Genomic DNA, 14,451 nt, shown 5'->3' on the forward strand with positions numbered 1-14,451 from the left:
GTAAACTTTCAGTAGACTGCTAGGTTATGGTTAAGTGTTAGGGTTCGGGTTAGTACAATGTAGCTGCAAAGTTACTTACATGTATAGTTAGTAGAATGTCTAAAGTGGACTATCGAAATAAAGGATTAGATCACTTCAGAATTAAAATTTCTGTTAATACTTTAAGTTCTGTTTAGTTCTTTTATTACTACTAATTATCAAACTTTTTAATGGAAAAATATCAGTTCACTTTGATTCTTACTGAAGCATCTTATAGTTAAACAAAATGGGCAAATGAATATGGAATTTAATCAAAATAACCTAATGAAGCAAAATAGACCAAACACAATTCATCCGCTGATAATCAAAGTTTTTATTTGAAACGGAAAAGGTAAAGAGAGGCAACCCTACAAACACAATGTGAGGATTCACGATTCATCTGACCTTGGCTTTATGTTTTAACTCTGATACTCTTTTCTCCTGCATTCAAAGGTCACAGCTGTGTATCGGAGCATGATCAAACCTCTCTCACCCAAAAATACACAATACAGTCAAAATGAAACATGCAACCCTGAACACAAACAAGTGCGTGCAAAACCCTTCGCTCAGTCCAAATACAGTTTAAAGTGAAAAATAAACATATTTACACATTTATTATAATTTCTTAGATTTCCCTTATTTAATACAAAGCAAATGGCAAATAAACTAAATGCGTGTGGATGGAGGATTTGTTGTGGATGATGGTTTCTTTTTATGAAGGGAGAAATATACATCAAACTAAGAATCACTTCCAAGTAATCATCAAACCCTTCAAACAGGTGCAAACTGAAATATATGAAACCGTTTGCAACTATTCACACACACAAACACACTAAGGAAACCAGTCCCGTATGCATTAGCGCTGCTGATGCCCACTTGTAGCATCTAACCATTTGAGTCACGGTTTATGGAAAAGCTCTACAAATTTCAGCCAAACATACAAACTATTTAAGATAAACCCAAATTAAATGTCTATCGAAACAAGCTGTTTTCTAAGCATAATACAACATGTGGAAGTGGCAGGCAATGTAGAAATTCAACTGTAATATGCTGACTGTTATAGAAATAGCACACACTCTAATGCAGACGCCCCCTTCCAAATCCAATAGTCTCTAGTTGTGGGGTGTAACAATACCTGGAGGAGAAGACTCAACTGTGCCAGGTCCCAAAGCTTCAAGTGACATTTTGCCAAACCACTCTTATTTGGCTAACATTGGACAACGTAACAATGAAATGATCTCCTCCCTATGCTCCTAGCCAACTAGAGGAGTTGGAGGTGGTGTCAGGAGGGCGGCTGATTGGGCGTCTCAGTGGTGTGGGGACACAACAGAGCGAGGGTTACCGCCGGGAGCCAGGTATCTTTCCCTGGCGTGTTTCTCACAGAACATGTTGTCCTCCACCCAAAAGTGACCGCGCATCTTTAGGTTGAGTCCACATTCTGTACAGGTGTAGCACTCTGGATGACGGAAACAGTCATCTGTGATCCTCACAGCCTGAGTGCTGAAAGGGGAAGGAGAAATTGAACTTTTAAAGTCACTGAACACAAGGTCTGTTCTATAACTTAGCTGCCTACTTAGTAGTCAGAGAAGAGCTCATTATCTCATTAAGGCTGAAATAGCCTCGATTTTTGCCTGATTTATAGTCTGGTTGATGCTAGTTGCCGAAAATCAGAGCCAGTCTACAGATTTTGAGCAGTCAGAGACAGATTTAGTGTATGATGGACACAGACACCCATTTCTTTAGCTTCAAACTCTGAGTCCATCCAGTTGGAGGATATCAAACATGTTTGATATTTTGAATTGATTTTTAGAACACATTGTTTTCATTTTACAGGCATCTCCTAGCAATAAAGAACATGTTTCTCTATTAATTTATTGTGTTCTGAATAACTTGAAAGTCTGGTAGTGTGTGAACCAAGTTCATTAGGTGCTTTATGGGATGCCTTTTAAACAGCACTGAAGTAAATTAGATTGTTGTCAAAAGGTGGTACCTTTTGGAACAATGTTCTTGTTGATGACGCACCTAAGGTGCCTTAAAATGCTGTCTAGGTTTTGTCTCAGTCGTACTCAATCATCAACTTTAATTAGCATGAAAAGATGATGAGAACGATTCTTCCCTAAAGGCTAAACATCACACAACCCTCATCAAGTTACCGGCTCATTAACCTCTCAAGCAATCCCAGCATGCCTGTGCAAAGGACATATAGTACAATGGAGTGTGTGCAGAAACTGAGGGATTCAGGAGTTTTATCTTACACAATACTGGTGCCACATTTTTCACAGGTGTGGTGTTTCTGCACTCCAGAAACAGAGGACGTGACCTTGGAAGGGCTTGGCGACAACTTGCTTGGAAAAAGGATGGCGCCCTCTGTGAATACAAAAATAAAATTACATCATTTTCCTTTTACCTCCACCCACATTGACTTTGTCCAAAGCTCACCTTCACTTAGCAGTTTTCACTTTATGCTTAATGTCCTTTAAAACATTAAGCATGCGCTAAAAGCTTTTACACCATGGTGTCTTCTGACAACCGAAATAAAACATAACACTTTCTGATGATTTTCTTTTTTGATTGTTTTTTATAATCAACACCCAAGTTGGTCTATTATTATTATTGTTTCAATAATTTCTGAACAATTGTGAAAAATGTGAACTAGACTTTGTTTGACGTTCATTGAGCGTCTAAGCCTGTGACATTAATTTCCCAAAGCACTCTTTTTATACTGTCTTACAAACCTTTCTCATCAGCTTCCAGCACCTCCTGCAGCATCTTGAAGGTGTTGGATTGGCGAGGAGCCGCACGCGATTCTTTGTTTTCCTGAATCATCTTGTACACCTCTGATTCTCTGTCAAACCTCTGCATGGCAAAGTCTGAGCTGAAAGAGAGAAAGAGAGTTTATTCATCTACAAGTTAAACTTGACACCACCTTAAAAACACAACCAACCAGCAAGACACAATCCAACAGTGATGTGTATATCTGTAGTAAGAATGAAGGGCCTCAGTAATCTTCCATCTCCATATCCATCAAAATATACTCATATTAACATTATGGAGGGATCAGTCCTGGTTTTGTACTACAGAACAGATATAATTACAGATGCCTTTAAGGCAAAAGTGCTTATGCTTTCATGGCAACTTCACAAGTGATTCTGAGTCTATGGATAGTGTATAATGTCTGCTGTGCTATTTTGAGCATATTATAACTCAGTCTTGACAAGAAACCAATCTTTTCAAAGACTACAAAATCAATATTCCTTATGACAGATTTCATATTAAAAAGCTACGGTGTGTTAGATAATTAGGTATTTTACATTATGGAAAAACACATTTTTCCACATTACTTGGTAACAGAGATCTCTGTATTAACTAAACTCATGTGGATTTGAGTCATTCCTGCCTGGTAAATCTCAGCACATGATGTTTCCATCAAAGTATAAGACTTTTGTTCTCTCCATTGTTCTTCGCTCACTCCTGTGGTCGACCCTAATCTCTCTGAATGCCGCAATCAGCAGACTGTACATGGGGAGTAAAAAGATTGGGGAAGAATATGAGTGGGGCTTTGAGAAATGGTGTTTGTTTTATGATGACAGGGTTAATGGGCTGATTAGAGTGCAGTTACAGTAGCCGTCCAGCGGGAGGTTTATGGCTGCATTTTTATGCAGTCATAAACAGAGCTTTCTTGTACACATGGGCATCCTATAACTGCTTTACACATATTGGGCCTTTGCCGTACAGACAAACTATACAGCCTAGTGGAAAACATACACGCATGAAAATAAACACTTTACCCACAAACATACACAACTGTTCAAAAGTTAAGTTAAGATAAGTCATTTTTTCTTTTTTTAACGAAATGAATAGCAAAAACTTAAACATTGATACGATTTTTTTCTTAAGCAACAAAATCATATTAAAACAACTAAAAGGAGAAATGGCTGCTGAAAAATCAGCTTCTGCCATCAAATGAATAAAGTAAATTTTAAAATATAGTAAAATAGAACTTTTTGAATTGAAATATTTAACAAATTACTGTTTTTACTTTATTTTTAAATTAAATAAATGCAATCTTGGGAAGCATTAAAAGACTTCTAAAATCAATATCACCCAAGTTTGTATGGTGTGTTTGATAAGTGGTATGATTCTTTAAAGGGGTCATATAATGGTACATGCACTTTTACAAGTTGATTGCACTGAAATGTCTGTTGGCAGTGCCTGTACACAACCATCCTATCATGATTAAAATCCATCCAGTGGTTTTGTTTTAATCTCCTTATATGTTTGACCATCTCTGAAATCAAGCCGTTCGATATTGTGACGTCATAAGATCGTACGCCCCTCCCGCGATTGTGATTGACAGCCGTGTTTCAACACAAGACCCGCCCTGAGCAAGCTGTCACAGCCGTCATCATACTAGTCCGCCATTGTTGATATGCTGGAGTAGAATGGCGTCTACGCGATTCTTAGATGTAATAAGAAACACAGCAGTCATTTGGATGTTCCTAAATCTGAGCCGTTATAGATGCAGTGGCTGAGTTTTGTTTTTGAAGCAATATGCCCAAAGGATTGACGCGGGGATTCCCTCACGGGGATTCCCCACGATCGTCCATGCTTTCATGTTTACGCGAATCATTTCACAACAGACAGCTTTACAAACGAGAAAAAACGGATCGGTACCAACGTGTTACTGCTGAACCTCCAGAAGATGTGAGTGTAATGTTTTATTAACCTTTATATTAGTATTTATATTAATCTTTGCGAAATTTGCAAACCTTGCTGCAGGCTTCACGATGAATGCATCTAAGGTTTACACTCAGGGACAGGGTACATTACGGCATGTTTTCTATGTAGCCTACGACGTTCTCAATATAATTCATAATCCCACGTTTATAATGAACAACGCGTGGTTATTGTGTTAGAAACGGTGTACGGACAGAACAGAGGGGCGGGGTGAGCAAAGCTCATTATCATTTAAAGACACATGCACTGAAACGGCGTGCTGAAAACAGAGCTGTTTTTGACCAGGTAAAATTAGTGTTTTCTTACAATACTAATGAGAATTTTTAATTAAAGTATATTACAAACTTTTAATTTAGACCCTAAAGAATCATATTAGCTTGTACAAAAATGGCATTATATGACCCCTTTAACACATTCAAAAACTGCTCTTGCAACATTTAATAAGCCAGGGAAGACTGTTACTGCATATCAGTGGACGTATAAGAGAAATGGGGCGCATTTGGTAGCACTGCATTTTTTATCGAGTAAAGACTGGGCTGCAGAGTGAGAGTCTGTCTCATGATCCCAGCCTTTGTTCCCCAGTCTTGTAAAGGACTTATGTTGAAGTCTATTCCATGCTCCCAGTTGTTTCTGTGTTCACTCGTGTTCGGTTTCCAATGTTGTCTTGCCTGCTTTGTTTGTTACCCTACCCTGATTACCTCCTGATTGTTCCTAGGTATGTATTGTTTGCCAATCACCCCTTATGTATAAATACCCCCTTTATGTATAAATACCCAATATTTTCTCATGTTCTTTGTCTGGTGTTGTCCTCCTATGGATGTTGCATGTGTGCTTGTCGATTTTGTTTGCATTCCTTGTTTGAAATGAACACCTGCTAACCCACCAAATGCGGGTAAAAATCAACTGTGGCAGGTAACGCTGTCAAATCACTAGCAAATTTGCCGTGTTATTATGTTTACTCACTTTGCTGGGGAAGTTTATGTAAGCCAAATTTGGGCAGATTTAGCGCAAAAGACTCAACTTGTGAGTCATCGTGATCTATTAAATACAGCGTATTGCGCAGAATCTGCGCATATCTGGCTTACTTGAACATGCCCGTCACTACGCAACAAATGGTTCATTTGCATTGAAGCAATAGCGAAGATTAAAAAGCATTTGGTTAACAGAATCAAAAAAGACATTTTTATTTTCCAACATCCTACATGTTCTGTGTACTGTATTGATCTGTCCACCTAAAACATGTTTTTGGTGAAAAGGATGAGGATTTTGTTTGAAAAAGAAATTAATATATGAAATGTACATGTACATGTGAAATATGTATATGTACACATACATATATATATTATATTATATATAATATAAGATATAAGACTGCTGGTCTTTCAAAGAGGGGAAGCTCATTTTTGGCCTACATCATAAAAACTGTCCATTTATTTATACGTAAATTCTACATTCCTTTTCAAGAAAATGCTCTGTGACCCTGTCGTACCAACTAGGCGCCTTTTCCAGTGACTTGACCAGTGTCCTCTCAATGGCCAGCAGAGCTGGGTATAATTGTATAAATGTAATAATATAATAAAGGTATAAATAATAATATAATAAAGTATAATAATAATATTAATAATATTTTTTTTTTACTAATTACTACTAATAATATACAAAATATAATAAGTAATAATATAATAAAGGTATAAATGTATAATTTTGTGAAATGTATTATGAAAATCGGCTAGCAATTTCGACAAGCAAATACCATGAAATAGGTTGCAGCAGTTTGTCTTTCGACTACAATTGCAAAATCCACAATGGAACTGATCGAGCTCGAATAGCTTCAGCATCAGCGACTTTTTATTGTATGAAATCGCTGTCAATCAAAAGGAGATGCAGTCTTTCGACAGACCCTCCAATCAGTCCAGGCAAGCCCACTCCTCCACTCACCCCCAGAGACGATGAGCATCTGTGAGCGGGACATAATCGCAGCCTTTATCCAATGCCCGTCTAGTTTCGAAGCACTGAAAAATACTGTTCAAAGCAGCCCCATTGAAGTCAATGGACACTGGGCTTCAACAGGGAAATGCACTGTGATGCTACGGGAATGTATGAGAAGGAAATCGAGTCAGCCGATCTGCTATATGTAACTGATTCTGAATGAACTCATCTTTGAGATGAACGTTTTCTAACGCATTTTTAGTCAATACAATGTTAACACAATAGTACACATTTGACCATTAATTTTTTTACATTATAGGGGAAGCCGAGCTTCCCTTGCAGTCTTAAAGAAATCCCCACTGATACATACATACACATATATACACATATAAGCTGCGATGTTGCTAATCATTTTCATTTCTTTTTTTTCTTTTTTCTTTTCTTTGGCTAGAAGAAGATCTGAATGGCCGGTAACTTAATTTAGAAGCCAAACTGGCCGGTGGGTAAAAAAGTTAAGTTCAAACCCTGCATGTCTGTATTTAATATTATGTTTGTTTGAATAAATGTTTGCTGTATCTGGTTCCTACTTTCGTTCCTTTTTTTTGAGCAAGCACACAACGGGATTGACAGGATTGGCCTTGTGATAGTTTGCTAATGAGTTAGTTGTCAAAACAAATGTTATCAGGATTTCTGTTTTGTGCAAAGGCCATGATATGGGGTGAGAAATGATTAACCAGTAGCCAAAACAATCCAACAGGACTCTTGCCCTGACAAAAAGTGAATGCTTATTACCGTAATGTCAAACAGAGGCGGAAAATTACGAAATCAGAGTAAAATTTAAAGATTTAAAGTGTCCGTCTTGAGGGTTTTATTGAGTTTCTGGGTGTGGTTGTCACAAGAAACCTGCATGACAGCATCTCATAACTGACATGACTGTTTGCGTGTTGGAATGTGTGCTGGTATGGTACTGGACAAAAAGTAGCATGTCCAAGAAATGACCGAAAATTAAAAGAAACGAGCATTTGGAATAGTCATTACTGAGGAAAAAGCATCTGAAGACACTGTAAATCTCCAAATAAATGGCATGTTCACTATCTTCATGCAGACATGCTTCAAATTGAAACCAGACAGTGAGTTTGATTTTCCGCTGAAAACTCTCCCAGCACCTCTCAGTTCCTCACAGGGTCGACGGCTAAATTCATGGGGCACAGGACAACATTTTTATGGGTGCGCCACCTCAACTGTCTGGGACCAAAGAGTAGGTTATAGAATAGGGGGTCAAAGGAACCGGTTGTCCCTCTCGTGTTGCATTCATAATCCCCTGACATAAATAAGTGCTGCAGTGGGGAAGTATTCAAGTTTCTCATTCTGAATATTTAAACGGCACCATTTACTGAAGTAAAGAAGACATATGCATAGAAAGAACATTCCATCCATCTGCAACCCCCCACAGCTGAAATATGATTACAATCTTGCTAAACAGGCTTTAGATTGAAAAGTGAAAACAGTCGACGCAGCATCATTACATTACAGTGCAGAAAACAGAGCAGAGCGCTAGTCTCACATTACGATATTTCATCTTCCCCTGCAGACTAGCCTGTCATTTGCCATGTAAGTTCGAGGAAGATGTCTGAATAGTTTGGACTTACCTCAAAAGCAAACAAAGACAAATTCCTATCCAACTAGTTCAACTCTTGTTAGAACAACAACAGAGCCTACGGTGACAACTGCACACACATCTAAAACTCCGGCAAACACGCACACACACACACACCCCTCTCTGTCGAGTCTTGACGAGATGTACGAAAGTTGAGAGTTTCAGTCTGAAAGGTGTGACTTTAGGCTGCCTAGCATTGGTTGACAGCAGAAAAGGGGTGTAGTTAATAGTTTTCGCCTTTTTTTATTGGTTGAGCAAAAGGGGGTGGGGTCATTGTATGTAGAAAAGGGAGAAGGCTGGGGGGGAAATTAGGGGCAGAAATAATATAATCCATTTCTAGAAAGCAAGACAAAGTGAGAAAGTAAAGGCATTTTTGGGACAGTAGCCATGTAGTGCGAGTCATTTAGCCATCTGACAGAAGGAGCCAATATAAATCTGTTCTGACAACTGTTAAATTGATGCAATAAAAACTATGCAATTGAACCAGACCTAACTTTCTTCTCATTTGAAAGAAATTATCTTAAATAAATAATCAAATACTGTTTGCAATTTATTTCCATATTACATATTAATTTGTAAAATTATAATTTGAATCATAATTTTATTAGTAATGTAGATTAAAATGTTCTTCTGGGTGACCTGAGAGGAGAAACAAGGCAAATGTGCATTTATGTACCTGCGTCGAGGGGAAACTGGAGGCTCTCGTTCAATGGGGCTGTGTGGAGAGTATCGTCCAGGGGGAGTTGGAGTCCGACTTGATACGGAGTTACTGCGGAAATCCACGGAAGAGATCTCCTACAGAATACACAGAACATAGGACAGGTCAGAATAGCTGTGTCAGTTAGCTGTACATCCCTAAGATTGTGTGCGTGTATGCTCAGCAGATGTCGGAAAAATCCCAGGATGTTCCCTCGGTCTCATACCCCATGCTGAGGCACCTGCAGTTGCTTAGAGACGTCTGGGGTTGAGCAACCTTGTGTGTGCGTAAGCTCAGTCCAAAGGCCAGAAATACTGCCACCCTTGTTTTTTCCTTAATAATGATAAAATCCAGGGAGTACCAAGATATTTAAGTGCAAATGTAACCAGCATCAGAAAGTACTTTTAAAAAAAAAAAAAAAAAAAAAAAAAAACTACACACTTTCAAAGACAGGATTCTGGGAAAAAATAAAAAATATATATTTTTTTGTGTTTATCATAATATTTTAAACAGATACAGTGCTATTTATGAAGGTTTGCAATTTGAAGGTTTTTTTTTTTTTTTTTTTATTGTATGTGTGCAGGGTGAAATACTGCTCTTCCTTCAAGTAGCCAGCAATCAACCCAGATCTATATTGCATTGAAAATCACATTCCAGCTCACACCAGAACAGTTAGAACAGAGTGACAGTTTGAACATTAGAAATGTATTTCAAAATCCAGATGAAATATAATTAGCGTGGACTTAGTTGTTGATTGGATGAAAGCACATCTGCAGTGACTGTAAGAAAGGGAAGGGCATTAAACGGACAATGTGATTTGAGAAGTCCTGCATCCGTCACCAGAGAGAAGTCTGTGGTGTCAACAAAAGGTCGAGTTACGAAATTACCTTTACGATACCTTCATACACACACTATACAAAAATTCCACACCATAAATCACACTATACCAAGATAAGATCCCTATTCCAGATCAATAAGTATTCCAGATTGGATCCCACACATGTGAAAATGAAGAATGTTTTAGTTGTTCTAGAATATACTGGGGGGGAAAAATGCTCCATTAGCTGATAAGAAAAAAAAATGCAAAAGGTCAAAAAGGACAGAAATCCATTCAGATCTGTGAGTCAGATTTTGTACAGGCAAATTCCTAAGAGTTTCCTCATGGAACATGATTTGATCAACTCTGGAGACTGTTTAAAAGAATAATTAATGTGGAGACAGAACACAAACAGGGGGACAAAGATAATAAAACAGAGCAGGTGGGAGAAACTGTTCACCAGGGGTGCGAAACTCCGTTCCTGGAGAGCCACAGCCCTGCAGAGTTTAGTTCCAACCCTGCTTCAACACTCCTGTAACCTGTAGTTTTCAAATAAGCGTGAAGCACTTGATTAACTGGATCAGGTGCTTTTAATTAGGGTTGAAGCTAAATCCTGAAGAACTGTGGCCCCTCCAGGAACTGAGTTTTGCACACCTGACCTGAGTATGGTTACATGACAACAATGTAAAACCGGAAAAGTTTGACAGCCGACAACGTTGTCAAAACCATTCCCTTCCATGCGGATCCAGGAAAACGACTACAAAGCTCTATTCATGTCAGGTCAGTTTTTGGAGATGTCACTTAGTAAAGAAACACTACGTGCCTGTAGACTGAACATGCATGCGCATGATGTCACCGTTTTCACAAATTCGCTTTTTTAGTAGTTTACACAGAAACGATAAAGGTATTGTTTTGAAAAACTTGCGCTTTGAATCCCGTTTGCAGGCCCCCAAAACACTGTTGTCGTGTATACGAATGGTCAAATGCATAAAAAGTTTTCTGTTTTTAGTTGAAAATGCTGTGTAACGCCCCTTCCTTAGACCACGAGACACACTTCCAACACCTCATGGCTTTCCTCACACATCAGGACAAAGGATGAAAAATTGATTCCTAATTCCTAAAGCTGGAAGTATGCAGATCTGTCAACATTTCAGCTGGTCTTAGTGTCCAGATAATCTTTGACTGTGATCTTAGCAGGATTCTTGGCCACAGAGACTGAGTACAATCGATTTCACATTCACAAGAGGAGCAGCTGTGTGGAAAGTTTTTCGTGCCGGTCTTGTGAGTTCCTGATGGCCGTGCATATCTACCGGAACTGTTGGGAAAGAGATGAGAGTGATGGAGAAGGCATGCTAACAGATGTTTGGCCCTAATGCTGATTGATGTTGTCTTGGGCAGCTCTTTTGACACCAGCTGTACTAAATGGAGGAGTCTGTTCCCAGGCCAGCTCCAAAATGACAACTTCCACCTGGGGCTTATTGGCTCCATCCATCAAGTTTCACAAAAGTGCAGCCAAGAGCATTTCCGCCCACTTGAAGCAATTATCAGCTGCTGTGACGATCAGTTACACTGCTGGAAAGTTTTGGCGGTAAACACTAAAGCAAACTCAACTGAGAACAGATTTGCATTCAAAAATTCTTTAAACACATTTAGCAAGTAAGAAAAATTAGGTAAACGGTGTTACTTTCTGTCAAGTCGTGGGAAAAAGTTACATTTCAAATAAAAATGAATGGGGAAATCAATGAACTAATGCACAACCCCAATCCAAAGTCTTATTGGCGGCATATTATTTTCATATGCAGCCAGAAAATATATATTTCATATTTCAATAAGGTGAAACAAATATTTAAATGTAAACTTCTTTATATCTATATAGAATTGCTTCTTTTAAAACTCTTATGTATTATATTAATAAAAAAAGGTTTATACATTAGATTCATATATAGTTTTATACATAAGATTGTTAATAGATTAATTGGGAGACTAGATGTATACATTTTGGGGGTAAACCTACTGACATATCATCCCCACTACCCCTTAACGGTTTGACATTGAGGAGGAAAAAAAGGCAGGAGGAGAGGGTTGTAAATGCAGAGAGGTGTAAATTAAGAATCCGACCACTAGGGGGAGTCATATACAAGTTAAATATCAATCTTATAAAGGAGGACACAGTCAGCTTCCAATAATTTTTCCTTAAGCATTGTTATGGTTTTTATGAGTAACCCATTGCTAACAACATGTCTCTGAGTCAAAAAATGGATTAGTTTATTTGGATAAGTTGTAAGAAGGAAAGTGCCCATTTTCCCTTGATCCAAACAAAAGTTTCCTGTAGTCTAAACTTCTTCTGGATGGCAGCAATGGCATCCAGGCATTCAAACAAACTTCATGGAAAAGTATTTGCTTTTGTATGTCCGTAGTTTGGGAACTCCTTTCTCACTGTGTTGCTTTCTTCTTTTCTCCCCCCACCCCCACTCTCTCTCATCATTCTCACATTTTTATTCACAATAAGTATGTGACTATTAATTTCAGTGCATGTTCATAGGTCTTAACTGGTCCAATAATCAATGCGAATCACATAAAGCACACTTGTGGTATATGTGAAGTTTTCAAACTCGCATCAACTGCAACCACTAAAAATACTCTGGCACCAGTCACATTTTTTCTAGTTTACAATATTTTCATCCATCAACCCTATCCCTTTGTTCCTTCCCGTTATGTAATATAAAGCTGTCACCTGTCATCGGTTAGCAATCGGTTAGTTCTACCCTAAAACAAACGAGTCAACCTAAATTAAAAATCAAGCAGATCTATTTTGCCGTTTCTTAACACAATCTGACAAGATTGGCAGAGAGCATGTTTATCCTCACACACACAACCAGGCAACAAATCTCTGGAAATAGACCGTGCCAAGGACTTCTGTCACAAACCAACACAGACCGGGAGTAAACTAGTCCAGAGCATTGATGCAGGGTTGCGATGAGGTAATGGAGAAACAATGCAACAGAATAGAGTTTGAAAATGAAGAAAATTAAAGTGGGTGATGCTTAGGGCAGTGCCCTAACCAAATTGCAAAAGGCTGCGATTTAACTATAAATGAGTCTAAACTAAAGTCTGTGCACAGCATGTTTCAGAGTAAAGCGAGTTGGGAACATAACGTACGCCACTGCGCCAGTTACGCTGTACTGTATGTATTGTTGCACTTTGTTATTGTATTACAGCATATCATAGTTTTGTAATTAGACATGTTTGTAAACCTGTTTTCCACCAAAATAAAAGCTCAAGTTTAATGCATGAAAGCGAAGAAATTAAGACACAAGTATTGTAATTTTACTACTGTACAGTAAAATAAGTAATATACTTCCGTTATACTTTTGTAATATACTTCCGTAATATACTTCCTTTATACTTTCATTTACATTTCACAGTGCAGTTGTATTACAACAGTAATATATTATTGTCTTAGGGAGAATATTATTATTATTATTCAAAAACACCATTGTAAATATAGCATGGACAGACACTATCACAACTAAAAAGAGGTTTGAGTCTACTTTAAAGTCCAGGTAGAAGTCAAAGCAAAGACTTTTTTCTCTGGTCAATTTGATCACTCAATTTTGAACTTTCAAAGCACAACTTAAACAACAATGTATAAGATGGACTGAGGTTCACGTGCCCATAGTCTCACAAAATCCTGTGGGAAACAATGGGGGGAGAGGGAACATTTATTTTGGACCAAGAAATCGAACCAAGTGTGAAAGCACCCTAAAACAGCGATATTGCAAAATGGTTCAAACAATAGTCTGTGAGGAACACACTTAAAATTCAGTAAGGGGAGACTTGACAGCTGGACATAACATAGATCTGGTGAAAAGAGGAGGAATTTTCTAGGCCTTAGGTATGACAAGATTACACCCCCCAAAACAGGGCTTGCAGCTGTAACTCACTGAGCTGGCACTGCTCTCGCCTGCTTATAGATGCGGTACGGTACCCATCAACAGCACACAGTTAAGATCTAGACAAGCTTGCCAGGAATGTAGTCAAACCCAAACATGATCAGAATGGGAGAAACAAACAGACTCAGACATCGAGGTGGAATGAAGAGAAGGTAAAGTGCCTTTGCCATTCCATTAATTGACTTGAATTTGACCTTGGCTGTTCAGTGACCAATGAAGTAAATCCAAACAGGTCAATCGGATTTGTGCTTGACCATTTATAGCGTTGGTGAAGTGTTGTTTTACTGGGGAAGGGGTGCATTCCCTTCGTGCCCTGTGTCTGTGAGGATGTAAGCTGTGTTTGTGTTGGACTGAGGTTATGAGAAGGAAAGGAAAGGAAGTCCATGTGCAATCACAGGCTTTTCCTCAAAGACCAAACACACACACACATACTCAAGTCTATCTTCTGGCTGGCACAGGTCAGTGTGCTTGATTAGCTTTCATCCGTACCATAATCAGGATCTCTAAACATCCCCAGGAAAGCACTGCACATACACAAACAGTAACACGCACCAGACTATCTACAAGACCATCGGTGGCACTTCGGTTTAAAAGGCGCTTCTGCTTCTGATTACTCAAAATGGTGAAGGATGAGCTCATGAAT

The 14,451-nt window shown here is 38.5% G+C and overlaps 1 protein-coding gene across 2 annotated transcripts in view; it reads right to left on the minus strand.

Annotated features, from left to right (window-relative positions):
* Positions 1 to 334: 334 nt before the first annotated feature.
* pdlim2 (PDZ and LIM domain 2 (mystique)) overlaps positions 335 to 14,451 on the minus strand; it is an 82,372-nt gene continuing 68,255 nt past the window's right edge. For both annotated transcript variants that reach the window (XM_081349106.1, XM_081349107.1), the window contains exons 7-10: positions 9,018 to 9,136; positions 2,754 to 2,893; positions 2,274 to 2,385; positions 335 to 1,518 (exon numbers count right to left, since the gene is read on the minus strand). In XM_081349106.1, the coding sequence (XP_081205232.1) occupies positions 1,326 to 1,518; positions 2,274 to 2,385; positions 2,754 to 2,893; positions 9,018 to 9,136 (564 nt within the window). In that variant the 3' untranslated portion in view covers positions 335 to 1,325. The remainder of the gene's footprint in view (positions 1,519 to 2,273; positions 2,386 to 2,753; positions 2,894 to 9,017; positions 9,137 to 14,451) is intronic.

The sequence above is a fragment of the Scardinius erythrophthalmus genome, assembly GCF_964197995.2.
Source record: "Scardinius erythrophthalmus genome assembly, chromosome: 20".
NCBI classification, from domain to species: Eukaryota; Metazoa; Chordata; class Actinopteri; order Cypriniformes; family Leuciscidae; genus Scardinius; species Scardinius erythrophthalmus.